Source organism: Leptodactylus fuscus, chromosome 4 (assembly GCF_031893055.1).
Source record: "Leptodactylus fuscus isolate aLepFus1 chromosome 4, aLepFus1.hap2, whole genome shotgun sequence".
NCBI classification, from domain to species: Eukaryota; Metazoa; Chordata; class Amphibia; order Anura; family Leptodactylidae; genus Leptodactylus; species Leptodactylus fuscus.
This window is the reverse complement of record NC_134268.1, coordinates 113,871,175-113,893,042: the sequence shown is the minus strand read 5'-3', so window position 1 is coordinate 113,893,042 and position 21,868 is coordinate 113,871,175. Positions and strand designations below refer to the sequence as shown.

At 39.3% G+C, this 21,868-nt stretch overlaps 1 protein-coding gene across 1 annotated transcript in view; it reads right to left on the bottom strand.

The window, feature by feature from the left end:
• CDH12 (cadherin 12) overlaps positions 1–21,868 on the bottom strand; it is a 251,513-nt gene that overhangs the window by 59,202 nt on the left and 170,443 nt on the right. The window contains exons 4-5 of the mRNA XM_075270977.1: positions 13,446–13,565; positions 8,655–8,822 (exon numbers count right to left, since the gene is read on the bottom strand). Coding sequence (XP_075127078.1) covers positions 8,655–8,822; positions 13,446–13,565 — 288 coding nt within the window. The remainder of the gene's footprint in view (positions 1–8,654; positions 8,823–13,445; positions 13,566–21,868) is intronic.

Below are 21,868 nucleotides of genomic sequence, written 5' to 3'. Positions count from 1 at the left end.
TATATTCTTTGAATTACCAGTCAGAAACTGGCACTATATGGCAGTAGCAAGAAATGAGGGTATTTGTATTCCCAATATACTCTTTGAATTCCCAGTCAGACAATGGCACTGTATACCAGTAGTAAAAATTGTGGGTGCACGTAACCCCAATATATTCTTTGAATTACCAGTCAGACACTGGCACTATATGGCAGTAGCAAGAAATGAGGGTATTTGTATTCCCAATATATTCTTTGAATTCCCAGTCAGACAATGGCACTGTATACCAGTAGTAAAAATTGTGGGTGCTCGTTACCCCAATATATTCTTTGAATTACCAGTCAGACACTGGCACTATATGGCAGTAGCAAGAAATGAGGGTATTTGTATTCCTAATATATTCTTTGAATTCCCAGTCAGACAATGGCACTGTATACCAGTAGTAAAAATTGTGGGTGTATATAGCCCCAATTCTATTGCTAGGGGACTTGCAGGGTATTTCTGGGGTGAAGGTGGGGGGGCACACCGTTGGAACGGGTATCGGGGTATATATCGGGTATACGGGAATACACTGACAGTGTATTCCATTCAGGATCCTGGGAAAGCTGGGTTGCGGCGATTGAGCCCGTCAGTGCCACGTTACACTGACAAGCTTCTCCCTGGAATTTAGCTCTTACAAGAGCTGTTGGTTGTCTTCTCCTTCCTATCCTAGCCTGTCCCTGCCTACCCAGAATCTAACCCCTAGCTAACTGGACGGAAACCTCCGTCCTCGGTGAATTGCAAGCTCAGAATGACGCGAACCTGGGCGGCGCTGTTCTTTTAAATTAGAGGTCACATGTATTCGGCAGCCAATGGGTTTTGCCTACTTTTTTCAACGTCACCGGTGTCGTAGTTCCTGTCCCACCTACCCTGCGCTGTTATTGGAGCAAAAAAGGCGCCAGGGAAGGTGGGAGGGGAATCGAGTAATGGCGCACTTTACCACGCGGTGTTCGATTCGATTCGAACATGCCGAACAGCCTAATATCCGATCGAACATGAGTTCGATAGAACACTGTTCGCTCATCTCTATTACTGAACAACCAAACTGATTATATATATATATATATATATATATATATATATATATATATATATATTTATTTATTTTGAAAGCACAAAACATGATATTTACAGTAAAATAATATATAGTATATATAGTATTTGGAAGGGATTATTGCCAAAAATCAGTTACCAAAATAATAAGCAGTAGGGTGTTCTTACATAGATACTGTCCGTGGCGACCTCCATGCGGGAGAACAAATCCCACCCCATGTATGGGACCTTGATGGCACTTGGCAGCACTGTAAGTGACCACCTGCTTCACCCCAAGTGTGAGAAGGAGCGCTATTGCAAGTTCTTCCTTCCAACCGCCATCAGGTTACATAATCTACATCAGACCAAGCGAAGATCACTCCGCACAATAAACTAAATGATTATGATTATGAAGCCTTCCTTCTTTCTTTCTTCTGTTCCTTAGCTGCTATGGACTCCTAGTATATCTCCTCTTCTCAGCATATGTGTATTATCCTGTATCTGTATTACGATGCTGCTGTAACATACTGAAATTTCCCCACCGTGGGACCATTAAAGGATTATCTTATCTGCTGCATGGAGTAGTGTACCATGCAGATGAAAACTTCACATGATTCTGCCACAAACTGCAGTTTTATGATTTCATTATTTTGTCCATGTGAATTGTATGGATGAAGAATATAGTATTACTACACAATGACTGCTGAATGCCAAGGCACTCTGATTGTAATACTCTGCAATAAATTTGTCCATGAAACAATTTGTAGGGCTTTATTTTGCCAGCAGGTGGTAACATATTGCATCCTGAAAATGCTAATGTGTTGCAGAAACAGAGGTAAAGTAGCAACTCTGAAGTTCATCTCTAGCACATGTAAGTTTTTATTGAAGAAATTACTTTGATAAAATTTGACTAGTTACTAGGCCAATCACATCGTGTCTCACAAATAGTTGCAAATGCAACAAGAGGAGTTCTAAAATACCTGAGTTTTATGATCATTGTGCTACTGTTGCAGAAACTTGCTAGTTTCAACGTGACTGCATTTATGTTTATTACATGTAATGCAGACATGCTGACACTACAATCTTTAGCCTGTGTCATCACCAAAATCACCATGTAATTTTGGATTTTCTCTCTTAATAAGCTCTTTACACCTTCCCTTTCCATAGACATCTATATATTCTGACAAAACTAGCTAGACAGAATTTAGCACAGATGTCAGATTAACAGGAGAAGGGAAAAGGAAAAGTCAGATAAGTGGAGATTGAAATTGTCATAGACAAGATATGTTACAAAGTTTGTTGAAAAGTTATTGACCATTTAAAGAGGACTTCTCAAGAAGTATAACATGCTAAATAATTCTCATCATTTGGTTACTGCGGTGCTCCAGAACAACTTGCCATAAAAGCCTTCTAAAAAAAGCTAAACTGTGCGGGGGCACCACAATAATCAAGCAATGTATATCATTTAGCATTTTGGTGACAGGTCCTGTTTAAGGCCAAAAAAAGCCTGGTCCTAATTGGGGTCAAAAACTTCAGATTTGATTTTAGTACTTTCCCAAAGACCTTGCTGTGTGATTGATCAGTGCAACTTATCATAAAAAAGCACACATAATTCCGAATATCCTATGAAAATAAGAGCTAAGGATTACAAGAATCTTTGGGCTAATTAAGACATTCATTTAGAGCCTCGCACTGTCATAATATAATAAAATCTTAAGAGAGATCATTTTAATAGTTCCACAGATACTGCCAGGGGAATATTTTGATCTGTAGGTCTTTTAGGTGCATGAAATGAAAAAGATGAATGGAGTTTAAAGAAAAGAGCCTCGGGATGCTAATCATTCTGAAGTCAAGTAGATCATAATGAATTAAAGGAGACTCCATATCTATTCCATTGCATAACGTATGGATGAAGGGCACCTTTATAGCACCTTTTATATCACCTTTCTCTATGTAAAAAGTCATTTTAATAGTGCTTATGTCATGTGCACAAAAAAATGATGTTGTGTCCATTTGTATTTCAAAAAGTAATTGAAACTCTGAATCATTTTATGTAACTTGGCAGTAGAGGGCAGGCAGTTCTGCTCTCTAAGACCCTATACAAACAAACATGATTTGTCCATATACGAGCCATTGTTTTTCAAGTCTAGAACACTGACTCATTTATCTCTACAGCTCCATGTATTATCTTGGGTCTATGTATACAGCACCAAGCCAGAGGCGAAACTCAAGACATATCCTATGTTTTTCTGTTTCACTAGAGGAAGTAAATTGATCCATGGAGGCAGGAGCAGGGCACATGTGCCATATTTGTGCCAGTTCACCACAGAGCAGGCTATATGCACAAAGTCAGGTCCAGAGTGCTGGAGACCTGGTTCAGAATCCAAGATGGAGGATAGCACAGAGTTGTAGCTAGCAGAAAATCACCATAAGCACAGTAGAAAATACTCACTGATATGTTTATGGTTGCATTTATTTTATAAAGGCAATATCAATTTAGCAGCGTGATGGCCTTTGTGTATGTCCATGTGAAATGATCATCACCAGCTGCTGGTTAAACACCACCTTAATAAAAAGCTAAAGATGCAACTTAAAGAGAACACAAAACGGCACCAAGCAAACCAATGATAGTAAAGTATTTTTGTATAACGATCTAATATATAGACAAAAAAAGATTAATAGACCAGATGGCCTCTCACCTGCTCCGGTTGTGACAATTGCGTTCACAACCACTTTTAGAGCTTTGCCATAATGGGCTGAAAAAGCAGATGGAGGGGGCAGCACGCCTTATATCCACTGGTAAACCAAAAGGAACCCGGGAACGACAATGGAGAAAGAAGAAAGAATATTGGCGGCGCTCACTGATCGAAAACAGGTCCTTTTATTGGAGAACAATAGGCACTAGTGCCTATTGTTCTCCAATAAAAGGACCTGTTTTCGATCAGTGAGCGCCGCCAATATTCTTTCTTCTTTCTCCAATGATGCAACTTAGACTCATTTAATAGACCATGAGATTCTGGACGAAAAATGTAATATAATTTGCATTTACTGTTTTCTGATTGATAAAATTTTCGAAATTTCCTCCCAAAAGCTGTCTCCCTCTTTTCTAATTTACTGTTCACTCCTTGGACAAGTCTTTCTTTAGAATACAACATACTAAAGACAGAAAAACATGAAATGGAGAGGGGTGGGACGGTCACTCTTCATAGCAGGTACAGGATGCTACTTTTCATGTAAACGTGCTAAAACCCCATCCATGGCAATGCCTTGGCCCCGGGGAATTGCAGGAATGCTCATATTCCCATATTCATCACATGTGGGGACTGGTATGTAGACCCCCACAAATCACATACCGATGACCTATTCTGTGTTGAACCCCTTTAACTAAACTTTCAAAACTATTTTTTTTTTCTAGCAGTATTTATGGCATTCATAAATATTGTAATATACAATATTAACACATTTTGGCTGTTTTCTAAGAATTCCTGTAATGTAATCCACTTCTGTCCCTTCTGTAATCTTTGCATTTTCATAAAGTATAATAAAATATTTATTAACCTCTAATAATCATACTAAATTTGAAAAAACCCTCATGATAAAGTCACTTTTTTTGTTATAGATACCAACATACAGTAACATAGTAGATGATGTTGAATGAAGACACAGGTACATCTAATCAAACTTACAACCCTATCGTGTTGATCCAGACTTCCAGACTTCAAATTTAGCAATCATTATAAAATCCTGGTGTCTTCGCCAAAAGTCTAAAACCCCTAATGCAGGTGTTTTCCACCTAAATCCACGGAAAAACTACACAGGGGCGGCTTTCCGGTGGTAAGTTTAAAAACCCATTTTTTTGAATGGGTTTTTAAAGCAAACTGCCAGAGTCTGTATCCAGCCTCTCGATGAAACCATTTCAATGAGCTTCAAATTTCTAGAAGTTTGAAACCAGCGCCGGAAGAAGACACAAAGAGAGGCCGCTCCTGAAGAAGATGGAAATGGCGCTGGCCCGCCCCCAGTGCTGCAAGAGAACTCATTTGCACACTGACGAAAACCGTGATTTATACCGAACGGCGGTGCGGACAAGACATCTAAAAGTAGGAGAAGACTAGCCTTTCTTAAGGCTATTCCTATGTGTTAGTCACAAAAAATTGTGTTTTAATGATAGGATCCCTTTAAGTACTTACCTATTGACTCCTTAATGACTAATGATTAGTTTTAGCCTCTTTTTTTCTCTGCCTGCAAAACTTGTCAATGGTCTTCATTTGGAAAGGAACTAAGGCTTCTTTCACATCTGCGTTGGTATTCCGTTCGGGGGAGTCCACATGGGGATCCCCCCAAACGGATTACGAAACGCAGATGTGAACAAAGCATAAGGAGTGACTCAGACACTCCATTCTTAACTGATCAAAGGTCAGGGGCGGGATAGCCTTTCAGTCTTTTCATTATGCTATAGAGTATGCATATGTACTTGGCTGCTAGACTTGTTATTCCATTGCTTGTCTAAGTTATGGGTGGAGCTAGAGCTGGACCACTTTCAACTTTAGGCACAGAGTGCATTTTGGCTGCCTCTCCCCTGCAGGATTGAAGCCCTCCTTTCACCTCTTCTACACACCCTTATCGTGGTATTTGTGAGATTGCTTCTAGCATAGGTCTTGTGTCTGTCCTGGGATCACTCATCTCTTTAAATGGGTATCTCTCCACTGTTACCACCTACAAATTCACCCCCTTCCCCCTTCTACCCTCAACCTAACTCCACTTTGATGTCTTCAAGATGTGTTGACTGTCGAAGGGTTGAAGCCTATGTCTGACCTAACTGACGTACTGAGAGTTGGCTTTGCTACTTCCAACTACAGAGTTATATTAAGTCACTTGGCTTTTTAACTACAGTCACTGTGCCCTTCCTACTGTTCGAGTCCATCTGTATGTCCTCACCAGGACCTTCACACACAGTCTCTCTGATGTATGGTTTGCTGCTTGTACTTCCACAGAGCCTGAAAGTTCGAACATGGTCAGACCCTATCTGCTGACCAATGGCACAAAAGATGCACAAGATCTCTACCTCTGGTAGGGTACATGAGCTTAACTATATAATTTTGACATGTTGGTACAGGACTCATGATAAATTACATCGGATTTTTCCATTGGTATCATCCTTCTGCTGGCGATGTGAGCAGGTGGAGGGCACTATGTATGCTCTATATTTGGTGGTGGTGCCCCTGGGTCAGTTTCCTTTGGAAAGATGTTGGTTACTTGTACAATACTTATGTGTTTGCCGCCGGTGGATGCCCACTATCAAAAATTAAGAGATATAGAGATATTGAGAGATTTTTTTGTTATTTTTTGTTGGTGACCCAGCAGGTTATTCCTCAGTTGTGTAGGTTGACAGAGGCCCCGTCCCAAGCTATGTAGGTTGAGGCCTTCAACGATTAGATGTATGAAGGAGTTGAGCACAGTTACTCTTTCTAGTTAGACTGCTGTTAATTCTTTCTGAATGCCCTGGAATGCATTTAGTTTCTCACAGGGCTTCAAGACTTGGGTTTCAGGAGGTGCCCTTTCTTAGTGTCAGACCCTGTGGCTATTGCCACTGATCCCTCGATTTCTATTCCCTCTCATTTTGTACCTACCTCCGCCCGTCTGTTGTTGTATTCCCCTTTCCACCCCATTTTCCCCTTGTTCCTTTCCCTCTCCACCTTGTTTTTCAAAATTGACATCGTACTGCTCCTTTTTATTTTATAATTTACGAAAAGTCTTGATGCCACTCAATAAAAGCCTAGTGAACCTAAATCTGCTAATTGTTAGGAGGTTCTAAAAATTCATCACCTACGGATGTGATGTATATATATATATATATATATATATATATATATATATATATATATATATATATATATAATGTATCCAGACTTTTAGTCCAATGTGGCTATATGATAAGGATTGAGTTAAGTGGCTGTAAATGGGCCATATTTTATAAAACTGCAGGTTGGGATGACTGCTCAAAAGGCTCATTGCCAGTAATATGCATGTATCTCTTACTAAGTGCAAAGCATTGACATTAATATGACATTAACTTTGAATATTAACACATTTGCAAGCTTGGTTACTTAAGAATTCCCTGGCCAAAAAACATATATTTTCCTAGAATTAGTGGGTTGCCATTTTTTACTTCGAGCAGTCATTGCAGCTTGAAAATTTCGGTACTTTTAAGTACTACTTGATCTATGAGGCAGGTGTCAAAAATTGAAACCTTGGTGGCAAATAAATATCCAGCATTCGCCGTAATAGTACAGCAAATATCAGTAAAGACAATGGAAAGGGCATGGGGAGGAGTTATGCTAGGTTCACATCTGCGTTTGGTAATCCGTTCGGGGAGTCCGCATGGGGACCCCCCGAACAGACTACCGAACACATTTGCAAGAGGTGTGCAGTGAAAGCACATGGACCCCATAGACTATAATATGGTCCGTGTGCTTACCGCGCACTGCCCATACGAATCATGCGGACAGGGAAATAGATTGTGAACTACTTTCCTGTCTGCATGTTCCCCCTTGAGATCTGGCAGTAAGCACAAGAACCCCATTATAGTCAATGGGGATCCGTGTGCTTTCACTGCACACCTCTTGCAAATGCGCCGAATGGAATACCAACGCATATGTGGACGAGGCCTTACAATAAATAATCCCTAGCATGAAAGGGGAGATAGAAAGGAGACATAAGGGAGGATCAGAGGACTGTACAGTTTAATAATGTATAATATATGAAGCAAAAGTGAGTGGGCACTTCACTGTTTGGCAATGTATTACTCAGGAATACCTTCAGCCTCTGCTGCTGGAAATTTTGTAAGGAGACAGCTGTTATTTAGCAGCTCTCCCTGCAATAAAACTAATAAGGGCCCCTTCACACGGCGTAAGCGCTTGGCTCATTCCGAGCCGTACACGCGAGCGCTTCTAAACACTTCCCATTCACTTCAATGGGAGCGCGCGTAAAGCCAGCTTTACGAGCGCTCCCATTGAAGTGAATGGGAAGTGTTTAGAAGTGCTCGCGTGTACGGCTCGGAACGAGCTGAGCGCTTACACCGTGTGAAGGGGCCCTTGACAAAACTGTATTGAACTCTTCCATTTGGATGAGCTATACCCAGTGTACTCAGTTAATTTCACAAATGTTGACAGAAAATTAATATTTGTTCAAAAGTTTAGTTAAGATTGTTATGTCTATGCCTCAAAATACTTATTTTTGTTCATGTCATGCTATAGAAATCACTGAACTAAGATAGCCATAAAGATAAGAACCTGGGACCTGTGAATTGTTTACATATATATACTAATAAGCCTCTTCTCCTCATCCCCCTACCTCCTGAAATCCTATCCCTATATGTCCTGTTGTACATAAATATGCAGCCTTCAGAAATTGTTCTTAGTTATATCTGAAGAAGAAGCCAAAGAGCTTTGAAACGTTATATTCTGTCATCATTATGAGTTAGCCTTTAAAAAAGGTATCAACTACTAAAGACTTTCAAGTTTTTTGTTTTTTATGTTTCAAAATACTTAGTAATACACATTTTAATAAAATGTAATATACTATATAAGCTTGCACTGAACACTTACTTTTGGGAAACCTAGGTGGATTGTCATTGACATCAGTAAGTGTTATATTGACAGTGGTAGTGCCTGCCAAGCCACCTAGTTGCCCTCCCATGTCCTTGGCTTGGATAAGTACTTGATATTGTTCCTTGACTTCTCGATCCATGTTTGGTAAAGCTGTTCTGATGACACCTTCCAAAAAAAAAAAAGTTAGTTTAGACTCAGATATGAAGAGCATATATTACAGTAAATTGCTTTTATAGTACATAATCATACCAATCCAGAAACTTACCATACCAAAGCACCTTAAATGGACATTTAAATGAACAAGTAGAAATTATTTTCTATAAAAGTTTGACATCCATGGCATAGATGTAGTGATTGTTTTGGTTGTAGTTGTCACTGTGCTCATATGTCAGTGGGTCACCAGGCTCCCTCAAAATAATTGATTGGTCTTTTATGGGTAAGTTCACATACATTTAAGACTAGGGCCCCATGTAGCAAAAAAAAAAAAAAGCACTACAGGAAAAAACATGGCGGCAACACATCATGGCTTTTCACAGACAGTCTGCAGAGAAAACCTCCTACCTTCTGTTTCCATTATACCTATAGGGAAACCAGCAGCATTTCTGTAGGTATAATTGACATTCTGTGATTTCCAAAACCACAATTTTCCCTCAGTGTGTGAATGGGGTTCGCTAGAAGTCTATCCACTATGCAGTGACTATAAAACACTTTTTTTTTTCTGTAGCATTTACACCATGTGGAGCCCTGGACGAAAGCGAATTTTAAGGCTTTTTTTCAATTTGAAGCCCCACGTTGCAGAAACGCAGCTTTTTTTGTTGTAGATTTTGTTGCGGTTTTTTGAGTCAAAGCCAAGAATGGCTACAAAACAAATGTGAAATATACAGTCCTATGAAAAAGTTTGGGCACCCCTATTAATCTTAATCATTTTTAGTTCTAAATATTTTGGTATTTGCAACAGCCATTTCAGTTTGATATATCTAATAACTGATGGACACAGTAATATTTCAGGATTGAAATGAGGTTTATTGTACCAACAGAAAATGCGCAATATGCATTAAACCAAAATTTGACCGGTGCAAAAGTATGGGCACCTCAACAGAAAAGTGACATTAATATTTAGTACATCCTCCTTTTGCAAAGATAACAGCCTCTAGTCGCTTCCTGTAGCTTTTAATCAGTTCCTGGATCCTGGATAAAGGTATTTTGGACAAACAATTCAAGTTCAGTTAAGTTAGATGGTCGCCGAGCATGGACAGCCCGCTTCAAATCATCCCACAGATGTTCAATGATATTCAGGTCTGGGGACTGGGATGGCCATTCCAGAACATTGTAATTGTTCCTCTGCATGAATGCCTGAGGATTTGGAGCGGTGTTTTGGATCATTGTCTTGCTGAAATATCCATCCCCGGCGTAACTTCAACTTTGTCACTGATTCTTGAACATTATTCTCAAGAATCTGCTGATACTGAGTGGAATCCATGCGACCCTCAACTTTAACAAGATTCCCGATGCCGGCATTGGCCACACAGCCCCAAAGCATGATGGAACCTCCACCAAATTTTACAGTGGGTAGCATGTGTTTTTCTTGGAATGCTGTTTCTTTTTGGACGCCATGCATAACTTTTTTTTTTTTTATAACCAAACAACTCAATTTTTGTTTCCAAAATGAAGCTGCCTTGTCCAAATGTGCTTTTTCATACCTCAGGCAACTCTATTTGTGGCCTACGTGCAGAAACGGCTTCTTTCTCATCACTCTCCCATACAGCTTCTATTTGTGCAAAGTGCGCTGTATAGTTGACCGATGCACAGTGACACCATCTGCAGCAAGATGATGCTGCAGATCTTTGGAGGTGGTCTGTGGATTGTCCTTGACTGTTCTCACCATTCTTCTTCTCTGCCTTTCTGATATTTTTCTTGGCCTGCCACTTCTGGGCTTAACAAGAACTGTCCCTGTGGTCTTCCATTTCCTTACTATGTTCCTCACAGTGGAAACTGACAGGTTAAATCTCTGAGACAGCTTTTTGTATCCTTCCGCTGAACAACTATGTTGAACAATCTTTGTTTTCAGATCATTTGAGAGTTGTTTTGAGTAGCCCATGATGCCACTCTTCAGAGGAGATTCAAATAGTAGAACAACTTGCAATTGGCCACCTTAAATACCTTTTCTCATGATTGGATACACCTGGCTATGAAGTTCAAAGCTCACTGAGGTTACAAAACCAATTTTGTGCTTCAGTAAGTCAGTAAAAAGTAGTTAGGAGTATTCAAATCAATAAAATGATAAGGGTGCCCATACTTTTGCACCGGTCAAATTTTGGTTTAATGCATATTGCACATTTTCTGTTAGTACAATAAACCTCATTTCAATCCTGAAATATTACTGTGTCCATCAGTTATTAGATATATCAAACTGAAATGGCTGTTGCAAACACCAAAATATTTAGAACTAAAAATGATTAAGATTAATAGGGGTGCCCAAACTTTTTCATAGGACTGTATAGGAATCTCTTATACTTCTACCTTCTGCTCTATCCCCTCCTGGCTTTGGCTCAAAAGACCACAGCAAAATCTGCAACAAAAACTGTGTTTCTGCAACGTGGGGCCTTAGGGTACATATATTATATTTTTTATTAATTTTTGGAGATCAACTTAGAAAAAACAACAGTTCCCTTTCATTTTATGCTACGTGCTACAGATACAGTAGTCAAATTATGTGTAATTTTTAAGTTATTTTTTCATTAGTAAAACATTGTGTATGTGGAAAAATGTTTAGTTTATTTTTTATATATTTTTTCTAAATATTTGATTCGACTTAGGTGCTATCGTCAGCGTTGTAAGAGTTTAAAAGTCATTCTGTCCTTTAGGCAATATAACAGAAGAGGATATGGAGGACTCAGAGGACATAAAACAGGTCAAAAAGACAGGAATAATGCTTATTGCGGATCATGGAGACAACAGAGAAGAGGTGAGAAGCCACAAGGAAATGCAGGGCAGGGCCACCATCAGGGTACTACTGGCGGATGGTGATAGAAATTTAAATCATGGTATACATCCTGCTAGTGTCAACCCCATGTTCCCTAGAACTGTGACTGGGTAGTGCCCTTCAGTCATGCCCTGCTGTATGTTATACTTGTTAAAAATACCAGCATCCATTCAATGCCCTTACTCCAATTGTATTAAGTGCAATAGGTGACAGCCAAGGGGATACTAATGAAGTGAGCATTACCAGCACTTTATGCCAGTACATTTCACTTCCACCCACACGTTTCTCTGAAAGTGGCGTGCACAGAGCCACGTGCCTATGATGGATGGGAGCAACAGTAGTAGTGTGAACCGGCTGATTTAACATCACATTTTTGTTTCAGTTAAGCCCTAAGCCCAGTCAGAAAATGTGGGCCCAAAACCCACCCCCAAGCCCCCAAGAGTCCTCAGACTGAGCAGTAAGTAAGGTTTGTGTTATTTTTGAGTTATTGGGTTTTAGGCAATGTTCTCTGTAAGTTCCTGATGGCAGCCTTGTCTAAGGGTATAACCCATACCTCTTCTTCTACACAAGACATACAACATATAAGCTGTGTGTGGAAGTAGAGGTAAGGGGTTAAAACATGGAAAAGTGGGGGAATTAAGGGGACATTTCATAGCTGAATGGGCAGATAAAGATATAAGGTGACATGAGTAATTAGCTTTCCTGTATAGCTAGGTTTACACCTGCACCCAGTGGCGTAACTACCAGGGTAGCAGGGGTAGCGGCTGCCACAGGGCCCTGGACATTAGGGGCCCGGCGACAGCTGCTACCGCTGCGGTTTTTTTTCCCCCTTTACCGGCAGGACCTATTTACTTACCAATCCTGGCAGTGGCCGGGATCGGTAAGTGATGCCACAGGCCCCCCAGACATCATTATTATACTCGGGTCTTTTCAGACCCCCGAGTATAATGATCGGAGACCCGGCAGAGGTAAGGAACATAAAAAACCATGTTACTTACCTTTCCACGCTCCAGGGAGGCTTCGGCCTACTTCTGGACGCTCCTTGACGTCACATGACCCGAGACGCAGGGCCCGGTCATGTGACGTCCCGGGTCATGTGATGTCCTGGGTCATTAAAGAGGACATTATTAAAGAGGGATGACACAACCGAGGATTGCAGGGGAGCCGGAGATAGTAAGTAACAGTGTTTTTTTATGATTGTATCCCCTCTGGGTCTCCAATTATTATACTCTGGGGTCTAAAAAGACCTCAGAGTATAATAATTGTACATGGGTGTCCACAGTGGACATAATACTGTGTGCAGGGGCCACTATGGGGATAATAGTGTGTGCAGAGGAATGCAGGGGGGGGGGGGGGGTCAGCGGAGTCTTCAGTGGACGTTGGTCGGGGGGGGCATGTCAAAAGTTCGCCAAGGGGCCCCGCCGCTCCTAGTTACGCCACTGCCTGCACAACTCGGGAATTCCATTCCCCATTCCACATTTTTCTGCCCTTTTTGGACGGAAAAAAGGCTGACCCCATTGTAGCCTGTGGGAACCGTGGGTTTCTGGGGGTAACCGATTTTTTAAGCAGATTAGAATTCCATTTGTGGGGACTTTGCAGGTAGAAGAAGCTGCTACTCATTAGCAACCAGATATACTATGCCAATACATTTATAAGGAAGCATTTAACTATGCATTTTCATTAGGAATTGAGTATGGTGCATGGAAGGGCCACTGTAAATACTCTATAGAACCCTTTATCTACAAATCAGTGGTGGTACAAGAGCATCATTTCTGAAAATGGCAGAATACAATAATATATTTTACCTGTCTTAGGATCAATAGAAAAATAAGGTTGTCCCTGAAGAATGCTATAAACCACTCTGGCACTGCTTCCATACGTAGGATCATCTGCATCGGTTGCTTTAACCTGAAGTACATAGGCACCTAAAATTAGGAAAGGTTAGTATGAGTGTGATTGCTTTTATTTTCACATAATTGCAGATTAGAACAAAATTCAAGAGTCATCAAAATAGAGTAAAGAAAAAAGATACAAGCAATAAAAGCACATTATCTTACAGCCATAACAATTATACAATACAGTGTAATATTCCGTAACAATTTTGTTACACCTCTACCAGTATTAATATTCTACCAAGAAACATGATCCAGATTTTCATTTGCGTTTTGGAAACATTAAGGTATATCTAAATTATAGATTATATTATTATTACCATAAAGCATGTGTATTGTTTTGGCATAAACCAGTACTTGTGACTATGTAAAAAGAGCCATCTTCCTCCTTAACCAGAAGCCCTTAGTTCTACTTTTGCTGTCTATAAGGGAGTACTTAAAATAGAAACAAATCAAGCAACTATCTTTCGGGTCCTTGGAGAGATAAAACCCAGTCCTAGTTGGTCCAATTCACCTTGCAATTAATAGGGTTGCGTTCCATAGCTGTGATCCACCTTAGTCAGTGATAGACTGTGTGCTGAATGGGACCCATTGAGTAGACAATGGCAGGGATCCCAGGAAACATTAGGACAGGGATACTATGGGGTTGGTGATATAAATATTGCTTTAAAAAAATGTAAAAATAAATAAACAAACCCGTTATTAAAGTGTTAAAAAAAAAAAAAAATTGTACCTGCTGACTACTAACTCCTGTGGGCCGTGGCGGTAACACCGTTGGAAAAAAAACCGTGGCATTTTACAGTGACAGCAAGGTAGATGGGATTGAAGCAAATCCCATCCCCAGTTTAAGTTAAAATATGCACTGAGAACACTCGGCGATTTCCAAAACCGTTGCAGCTTTGGAAATTGCAGCATGTCAATTATACTTAGGGAAACACCGCCGGTTTCTCTATAAGTATAATCAAAGAAGAAACTTTCTGTGCAAAGCACTGAGGAAAAAACCATGATGCATTGCTGCCACGGCTTTTCCCGCAGTGCTTTTTTGCCATGTGAGGCCTTAGTCTTCAAGTTCTAAGAACATATGCAGGACTTCCCTTGCCAGAGGGATAGCAAGCATTGGAAGGGGATGGATGTTGTACAAGTACTGGGCTCTTTAGTTCTAGCAGCTTCACTTGACATCACAAAACAGACCCAATTTGTTGTCTGCTATAAAGCTGCCTTTCTACAATGTACACAACTACCTGCCTATATTCTGCTTGAAATTTTTTCTTGGTCTCCATACTACTGAACAAAGAAGGACATATAGTAGCTGTAGTATTCCTTTATTAGTCTTTCAGTGAAATGCCATGGTACGATAAGGGAAACGTAGGGAGTAGGACAAATAATTGGTCAGATCACACAAACACGGCTTGTATATATCTGCCCAATAAATGGAAAGTTTAAGCGTGAAATATGTATAATACTAAAATTATCTGCACTTTGCACATGGATACTCTGTTATTATTGTCTGATAGGACACTATGGATATTTTCTATTCCCAAGTAGAGATACAGTATGGGTATATTCTATTCCCTAGTAGAGATATAGTATGGATATTTTCTATTCCCAAGTAGAGATACAGTATGGGTATATTCTATTCCCTAGTATAGATATAGTATGAATATTTTCTATTCTCTAGTAGAGATATAGTATGGATATTTTCTATTCTCTAGTAGAGATATAGTATGGATATTTTCTACTCCCTATTATAGATATAGTATGGATATTTTCTATTCCCTAGTATAGATATAGTATGGATATTTTGCATTCCCTAGTAGAGATATAGTATGGATATATTCTACTCCCTAGTATAGATATAGTATGGATATTTTCTATTCCCTAGTATAGATATAGTATGGATATTTTCTATACCATAGTAGAGATATAGTATGGATATTTTCTACTCCCTATTATAGATATAGTATGGATATTTTCTATACCATAGTATAGATATAGTATGGATATTTTCTATTCCCTAGTATAGATATAGTATGGATATTTTCTATACCATAGTAGAGATATAGTATGGATATTTTCTACTCCCTATTATAGATATAGTATGGATATTTTCTATACCATAGTATAGATATAGTATGGATATTTTCTATTCCCTAGTATAGATATAGTATGGATATTTTCTATTCCCTATTATAGATATAGTATGGATATTTTCTATTCCATCTGTTGGAATTATGCTAGTGTACTGTACATCGACTAAATACAGCATTTTATATTGCCATCAATGTTGGGTTTCTGTATGCAATTTTTTGTTTAATGAAAGCTGCAGTAGGTTATTTGTGAACATATTACAGTTTAATGAGCTTCTCTCAACATGAACATTAAAATGTAATCATAGATAGTTTACAACTAGAGATTTTCACATTTCACATACTTACACAATTTATGTTATCAATTCTATATACTGCTGTACGTTTCGAGCATTTCATACGCCATTTAAATTTAAAAACAATAACATTAATAGGAACAATAAATCCAGTAATCTCTGAATAATTATTTTTCTGTTGAACATGCAAGGTAATTCTCTCGCTACGAAACAACATATTGTAATATGGATTGTCTCTGCGTGTAGTAGCGCAGTCAGTAGCCATTAGCAATCCTTCTTTTAAGCTAACTGTGCACTTAAATTATAGTACATGTGACTATGAGAAATGTTGTAATTTGAAAAAATGCTTCTTTCTCCCCTTTCCACCATCATTATTATCTTCTTGCCAAACTGCCATTCATCCTAAAATCCCTTCTATAGATGAGCGAACACTAAAATGTCCGAGGTTTGAAATCCGATTCGAACAGCTGCACACTGCTCAACTATTTGAACGGATTTCGAACCCCATTATAGTCTATGGGGGGAAATGCTTGTTTCAGGGGTACGCAAAATTCGATAAAATTATACTTACCAAGTCCACGAGTGACGGTCGGGCTGGATTCTCCTTGAAGTCTTCTCCCGGCGCTGCGCCCCCGCGGTGTCTTCCAGCTGGAATTCACTCTGCCTAGGCATCGGGGCCTAGGCAGAGCTGACTGCGCATGCGCGGTCGGCTCTGCCCGGCCCGACGCCTGAGCAGAGCCGACTGCGCATGCGAGGGCATGCCCGTGCATGCGCAGCCGGCTCTGCCTAGGCTGGATGCCTAAGCAGAGTGAATTCCAGCCGGTAGATGCCGCGGGGATGCTGCACGGAGAAGACTTCTAAAGGTAAGAGAAGAACCAGCGTTGATTGGCAGAATGTATAGCATTCTGCCAATCAACGCTGGTTCTGCATCGAACCTTAAACTTCGAACAGCTAGTAGTGTTTGATCGAGTACGAGTATTTTGAATACCGTAGTATTCGATCGAACACCTACTCGATCGAACACCTACTCGATTGAACACTACTCGCTCATCTCTAATCCCTTCTATATCTCAGTATAACTCATTTATATCAGTTTGCACATGTATATCAAAGTCTATGATGAAGAACAGGGCTGGATCTCAGGGAGGAAGAAGCAGAGACACATGTTTAGGACAATTCTGAAGATAAACAAGAGTTGTTTTTTTTATCATAAACCAAGTAATGTATTCACAGTTCAGGTAATTTCTTCTCTATACATGTGATGAAGTGACTAGAAATGGCTTTACTCCTCATGTACACACGGCGGCTTATTCTAGAAATTCAACTGTAATAACAGGTATAGTTTAAGACAGTCTTCAATTGAACAGACGTAGTAGGAAGTGGGAGATGATCTTCTGTGAGTGCAGTCTGGTCTCCCTTGTCCCATAGAAGAAAACATGCATGTCGGTCTGGAGCTGCTTCTGAGGCTGAATTCACACGGCGTAAACTGGCGTGCAATCTGGCACGTATACACGTGTCAGAGTTTGCGCGATCAAAAAACATCCTATTGATTTCAATGGGGATTACAATCGTATAACGCGCGTTATTTTACGGCCGTAATTTTGTAGCCGCAAAATCATGGGCGCAAAATAACGAGCGTTATACGATCGTAAATTCCAATTTAAATCAATGGGATCTTTTTTGAGCGCGCAAACTCTGACAAGTGTATACATGCCAGATTGCGCACCAGTTTACTCTGTGTGAATTCAGCCTAAGAAGTCCTTGCCTGACCTAAAAGATAACTTGAATCTATGGTTAGTTTAACATGGTTTGTTTCCCACAGGGACAAAGTGATGGGCATATTGAAATCCAACATGTCTGATCTTTCTTTCTATTTTGCCCCCTCCCCTCCACATGGTATATGTCCCCCTTTTTCTGGCCCATCATATGGTATATGATCCCCAATGCCACAAAAGGAAAGAGAAAAAACACCATCAACTAATTAAAACACAATGGTAGAAATGTATTATCAGTGGCATTCTGCATGCCAGTTTTCAGTAAGTTCCCATCTGGCACTAACTGCGGCTGAATTCTCAGAATTAGGCCCCAGCCTCTTATTAATTTCGAGACATTTTCGTGAACCAGGATGGTAGTTTAGGCCAGGAAGGACCTGGTATTTCTCTTAAGTTGCAGTTATATTGGAAATATATCTCCAATAGCCCAGGAAATAATTAAACATTCTTGAAGACAATACATTCTATTCTGTATTGTTATCCACATTTAAATTTATTGGAAAAAGGAAAAGCTTATGTGACTTTAACTATGTACTATAATTCTACAATTGTATTTTTTTTTTTTTTAGAATGAACTACATAGAAAAATGGTCACTAACCTGTCAACAAGCTTTACGTAAATCAATATAAGTAAATACAGGAAGCTTTGTAATGCTTTGTAATATATCTTAAAGGAGTTGGCCAATTTCTGACCAATATTGAGAGACAAATGTTATGGTTTGCATAATAAAAAGTTGTAAAATTTTCATATATATTTTCCATATGAATTCTCACATTTTTCTACATTTCTTCTTGCTGTAATTTATTCTATTGCTTCCAGTGGATAAAACTCTGACTATGGTCATGTGAAATACGGTTCATAATCATGTTGTTAGAAGTAGAGCCGAATCCTCCGTGGCTGCATGCAAGGGTTGCTGGCCTTCTCATGACACAGATCAGTACCTGTCTTCTTCTGGTAATGTTAGGCTTGTTGGATACTATTTCTTCACCACTTCCGCTCACCGCTGGCTATTTGGTATGTACTGGATGTTAGCTCTCCTGTATTCCATGTGTCTCTTGTCTGACTTCTTGGTTCCATCCCCGGCTCTGTTCTTGTCTCCTGACTTTGTACCTCTGCTCTCTCCTGCTACAACCTCGGCTTGCCTACAGACTTCTGCTCATTGATCACAATTTGGTACTGCTCTGCTCTCCTGTTACCAACTCGGCTTGCTTGACTTCTCTCCTGGATTACCCCTCTGTACTACTCTGACTTCACGTTGACTACTCAGATTGGATGACTACTCTGTTGGTGTTCTGCTGCCACCTTCTGGCCACCACCATCTGCTGCTTTCTGCTTCTTCAGACCTTCATCCCATCTCTGGAAGTCTTTGCATAAGTGATTTCTGTTTCTGGGCTTGCTGAGACTAGTAGTGAGTTGTGCATCCAGTGCTCTCTGACCCTGTAACCACAATGCCCAATAGTAGCTTCCAAGTCCATCCCCACCATCAGAGGCTCTGGTGAAAAGCTTTTGAGGGTTGGGTTTGGTGTAGCTCGGAGTGCGCAGTTTTTGTGCCATTTGATCAGTGTATCTGGTGCTGGGACTCACTATTTTTGCTGCATCTGTTTCCTAACATGTGATGCATGCACAGGTGCACAGCTCGTTACCAAAGAGATGTCTGATTACTGTGCTGTGACTATAACAAGCAGTGCACCTGTGTGTTCATCACATGACCAGGACTGTACATCACGTGACCATTGTCAGAATTTTATCCACCAGAGGTAAGCAGAATGAATGACAGCAAGCAGAGATCTAGAAAACTGTGATGTATTGGTACAGAAAGTATATTGGAAAATTGTGCAACTTTTTATTAGACTAACATTTGTCTATCAATATTGGTCTGAGAGTGGCAAACCCCTTTAAAGAACAATGCTTTTTTCAACTAATCTGACTGTTTCCCTCCTGTCTTCTAAAGTCTAGCTTGTTTCCCAAGATAGACATACAGCAAATTGAAATACATATACAGTATAAATTTACAGCTGCACAAAAGAGTCTATGCCAGCTTATCCTAAGAAGGCATCTGAAAGTTTAGGCATGCTTAAAAAAAAAAACGACTTGCTAAAAAGTTTTGACAAAGTTTGACTAATGTGGCTGTTGTTTTCAGAGCAGCCAAAAAAATAAGTAATCATCAGCCTCCCAAAGAAAAATGTCCACGCTCATATTTTATCTGTTGTCTAAGATTTTATTCTGCTTGTTTTTATTTACTGGATAGCAATGAAAGAAGTTGCATGAATCAGGGAACCACCTCATTAGTTTTCACGTTTCATTGAGAGGGAGGCCTTGCTCACGATCCATTGCCTCAGTAATGTCAATGGTAATTTCATCTTTGGTTTAGTACGCTATGTATGTTCATGTTTTTATGCATCTATAAAATAAGATTTTGACATTGCCCTTGTATGCCTTAACATAAAAATATGAACCATGAAAAACTAACAGTAATATAGTCTGATAGAAGTGTTCCTTAAGCTAGTTTCTCTTGGAATTATAAAAGGGAAATTTTTCACCTAAGAATAATGACCTAGTTGAAGATTTCCTCTCCATATTTTTTTCTAGTAACACAAGCCTGTCTGCATCATTAATATCTTTAGAGGAAGACAAAATCACGAACCTATATTCCTCAATGACTCAAAGTTCCAGACAATGATGATGCTTTTTTTTGCCTCCACAGAAGGCCATGTCTGCCCTATCTATTGGGTTATTTATTGTAATACTATACTAAGTTGCTACTTTACTTTTTTAGTTTAGTATTAACTCCATCTGGTTATAGTTTGCCTTCAAGAAAAAGACATAAAATGGAAAATCCAAATAAACACAAGGAAATATATTTAATATAGAAATATTAATTACTTATTATATATTGGTACACACTGAAAAAAGAGGCAAATGACAATATGAAACCAAACCATAAAAGTGGGAGCATTCGAAGAATAAAAATGTTTTGTAGTGCTTTTTTTTCTCCTATTCTTGACATAAATAATTTATAAAAAAAAAATATGTTTTGTAGCAACTAATAAAAAACTAGGGTTTGAGCAGATCTACTGTATGTACAATATAGTACAATATCTTCATATAGTTAAAAATTTACAGCTGTTTATAATCCAGTTATTCTGGAATCATCACTAATGGGAGTTTACTTCATGTAGATTTATGCAGCTGTAAATGTATTCTGTGTGAACAATCTTAAAGAGAAACTTTCACCACTTTTACATCGCTCTTAACATCTGTGAATGCAGGTAGTATTTTTTTTTTCTAGACTCCTATGTAACAAGAACACAAGTTAGTTTTAGCACCTGATGTGCCATTTAAGCTCTGCAAGGTCAGAAGGTCAGTGTCAAGCGAGTGGGGGATCTCGGGTTATTCAGAACTGCAATCAGAGCCAGCCACTATCACACCCCTTGCTCTCCTGACAGTAAAAAATTTAAATAGCATATAAGGCACCAAAAGTAACAGCATTGATTGCTCAGGATTGTTGGGGGCTAGAGAAAAAAATCCAACTATGCCAGAATCAGTGGAGCAGCAGCTATTAAATGATTTAAAGAGCTGGACTTGGAGGTGGTGAAAGGTCCCTTTAACTCCACCTAGTGGAATATGTAGATAAACTAATTTTGTCATCAAATAACAATGTAAGAGACAGAAATTGAAATATGCATTACTTTTATTTCCGCTAAATAAGTAAACAAGCATGACAGAAGAAAGCTTCCATTATATTTTTTACATTCAAGTGAATGATGAAGAGTGGCGCTCCTTCTGCATCCACCACTCTATCGCTGTATAAGAACGTATTTCCATGAATGTCCAAAATGGCCATGCAATGATAGTTTTTATAACTGCCATCACATGCCTGTTTTCAGAGGACAATTATTTCAATGTGTCTTTTTAATATCTACTGTGCATTATTTGTTCACAGGTCTTTTTTCTGCATTTATGTGAATATAGTCTTAGTCCATTGTACTCATCCTATGATGCATTAGAGCAACAGAGTATAATAATATAGCATCCTAAATATAACTTCACGCTTAGAAGAAAATTATTGCGATCGCAACATGAAAAAAGTGACTGACCGTGCGCAGTGATGGATGCATCTCTCTGAAGCTCCATCACTTTGAGCCCAAGAGTCACCACTAACTTTAATTTGTGATGTGAT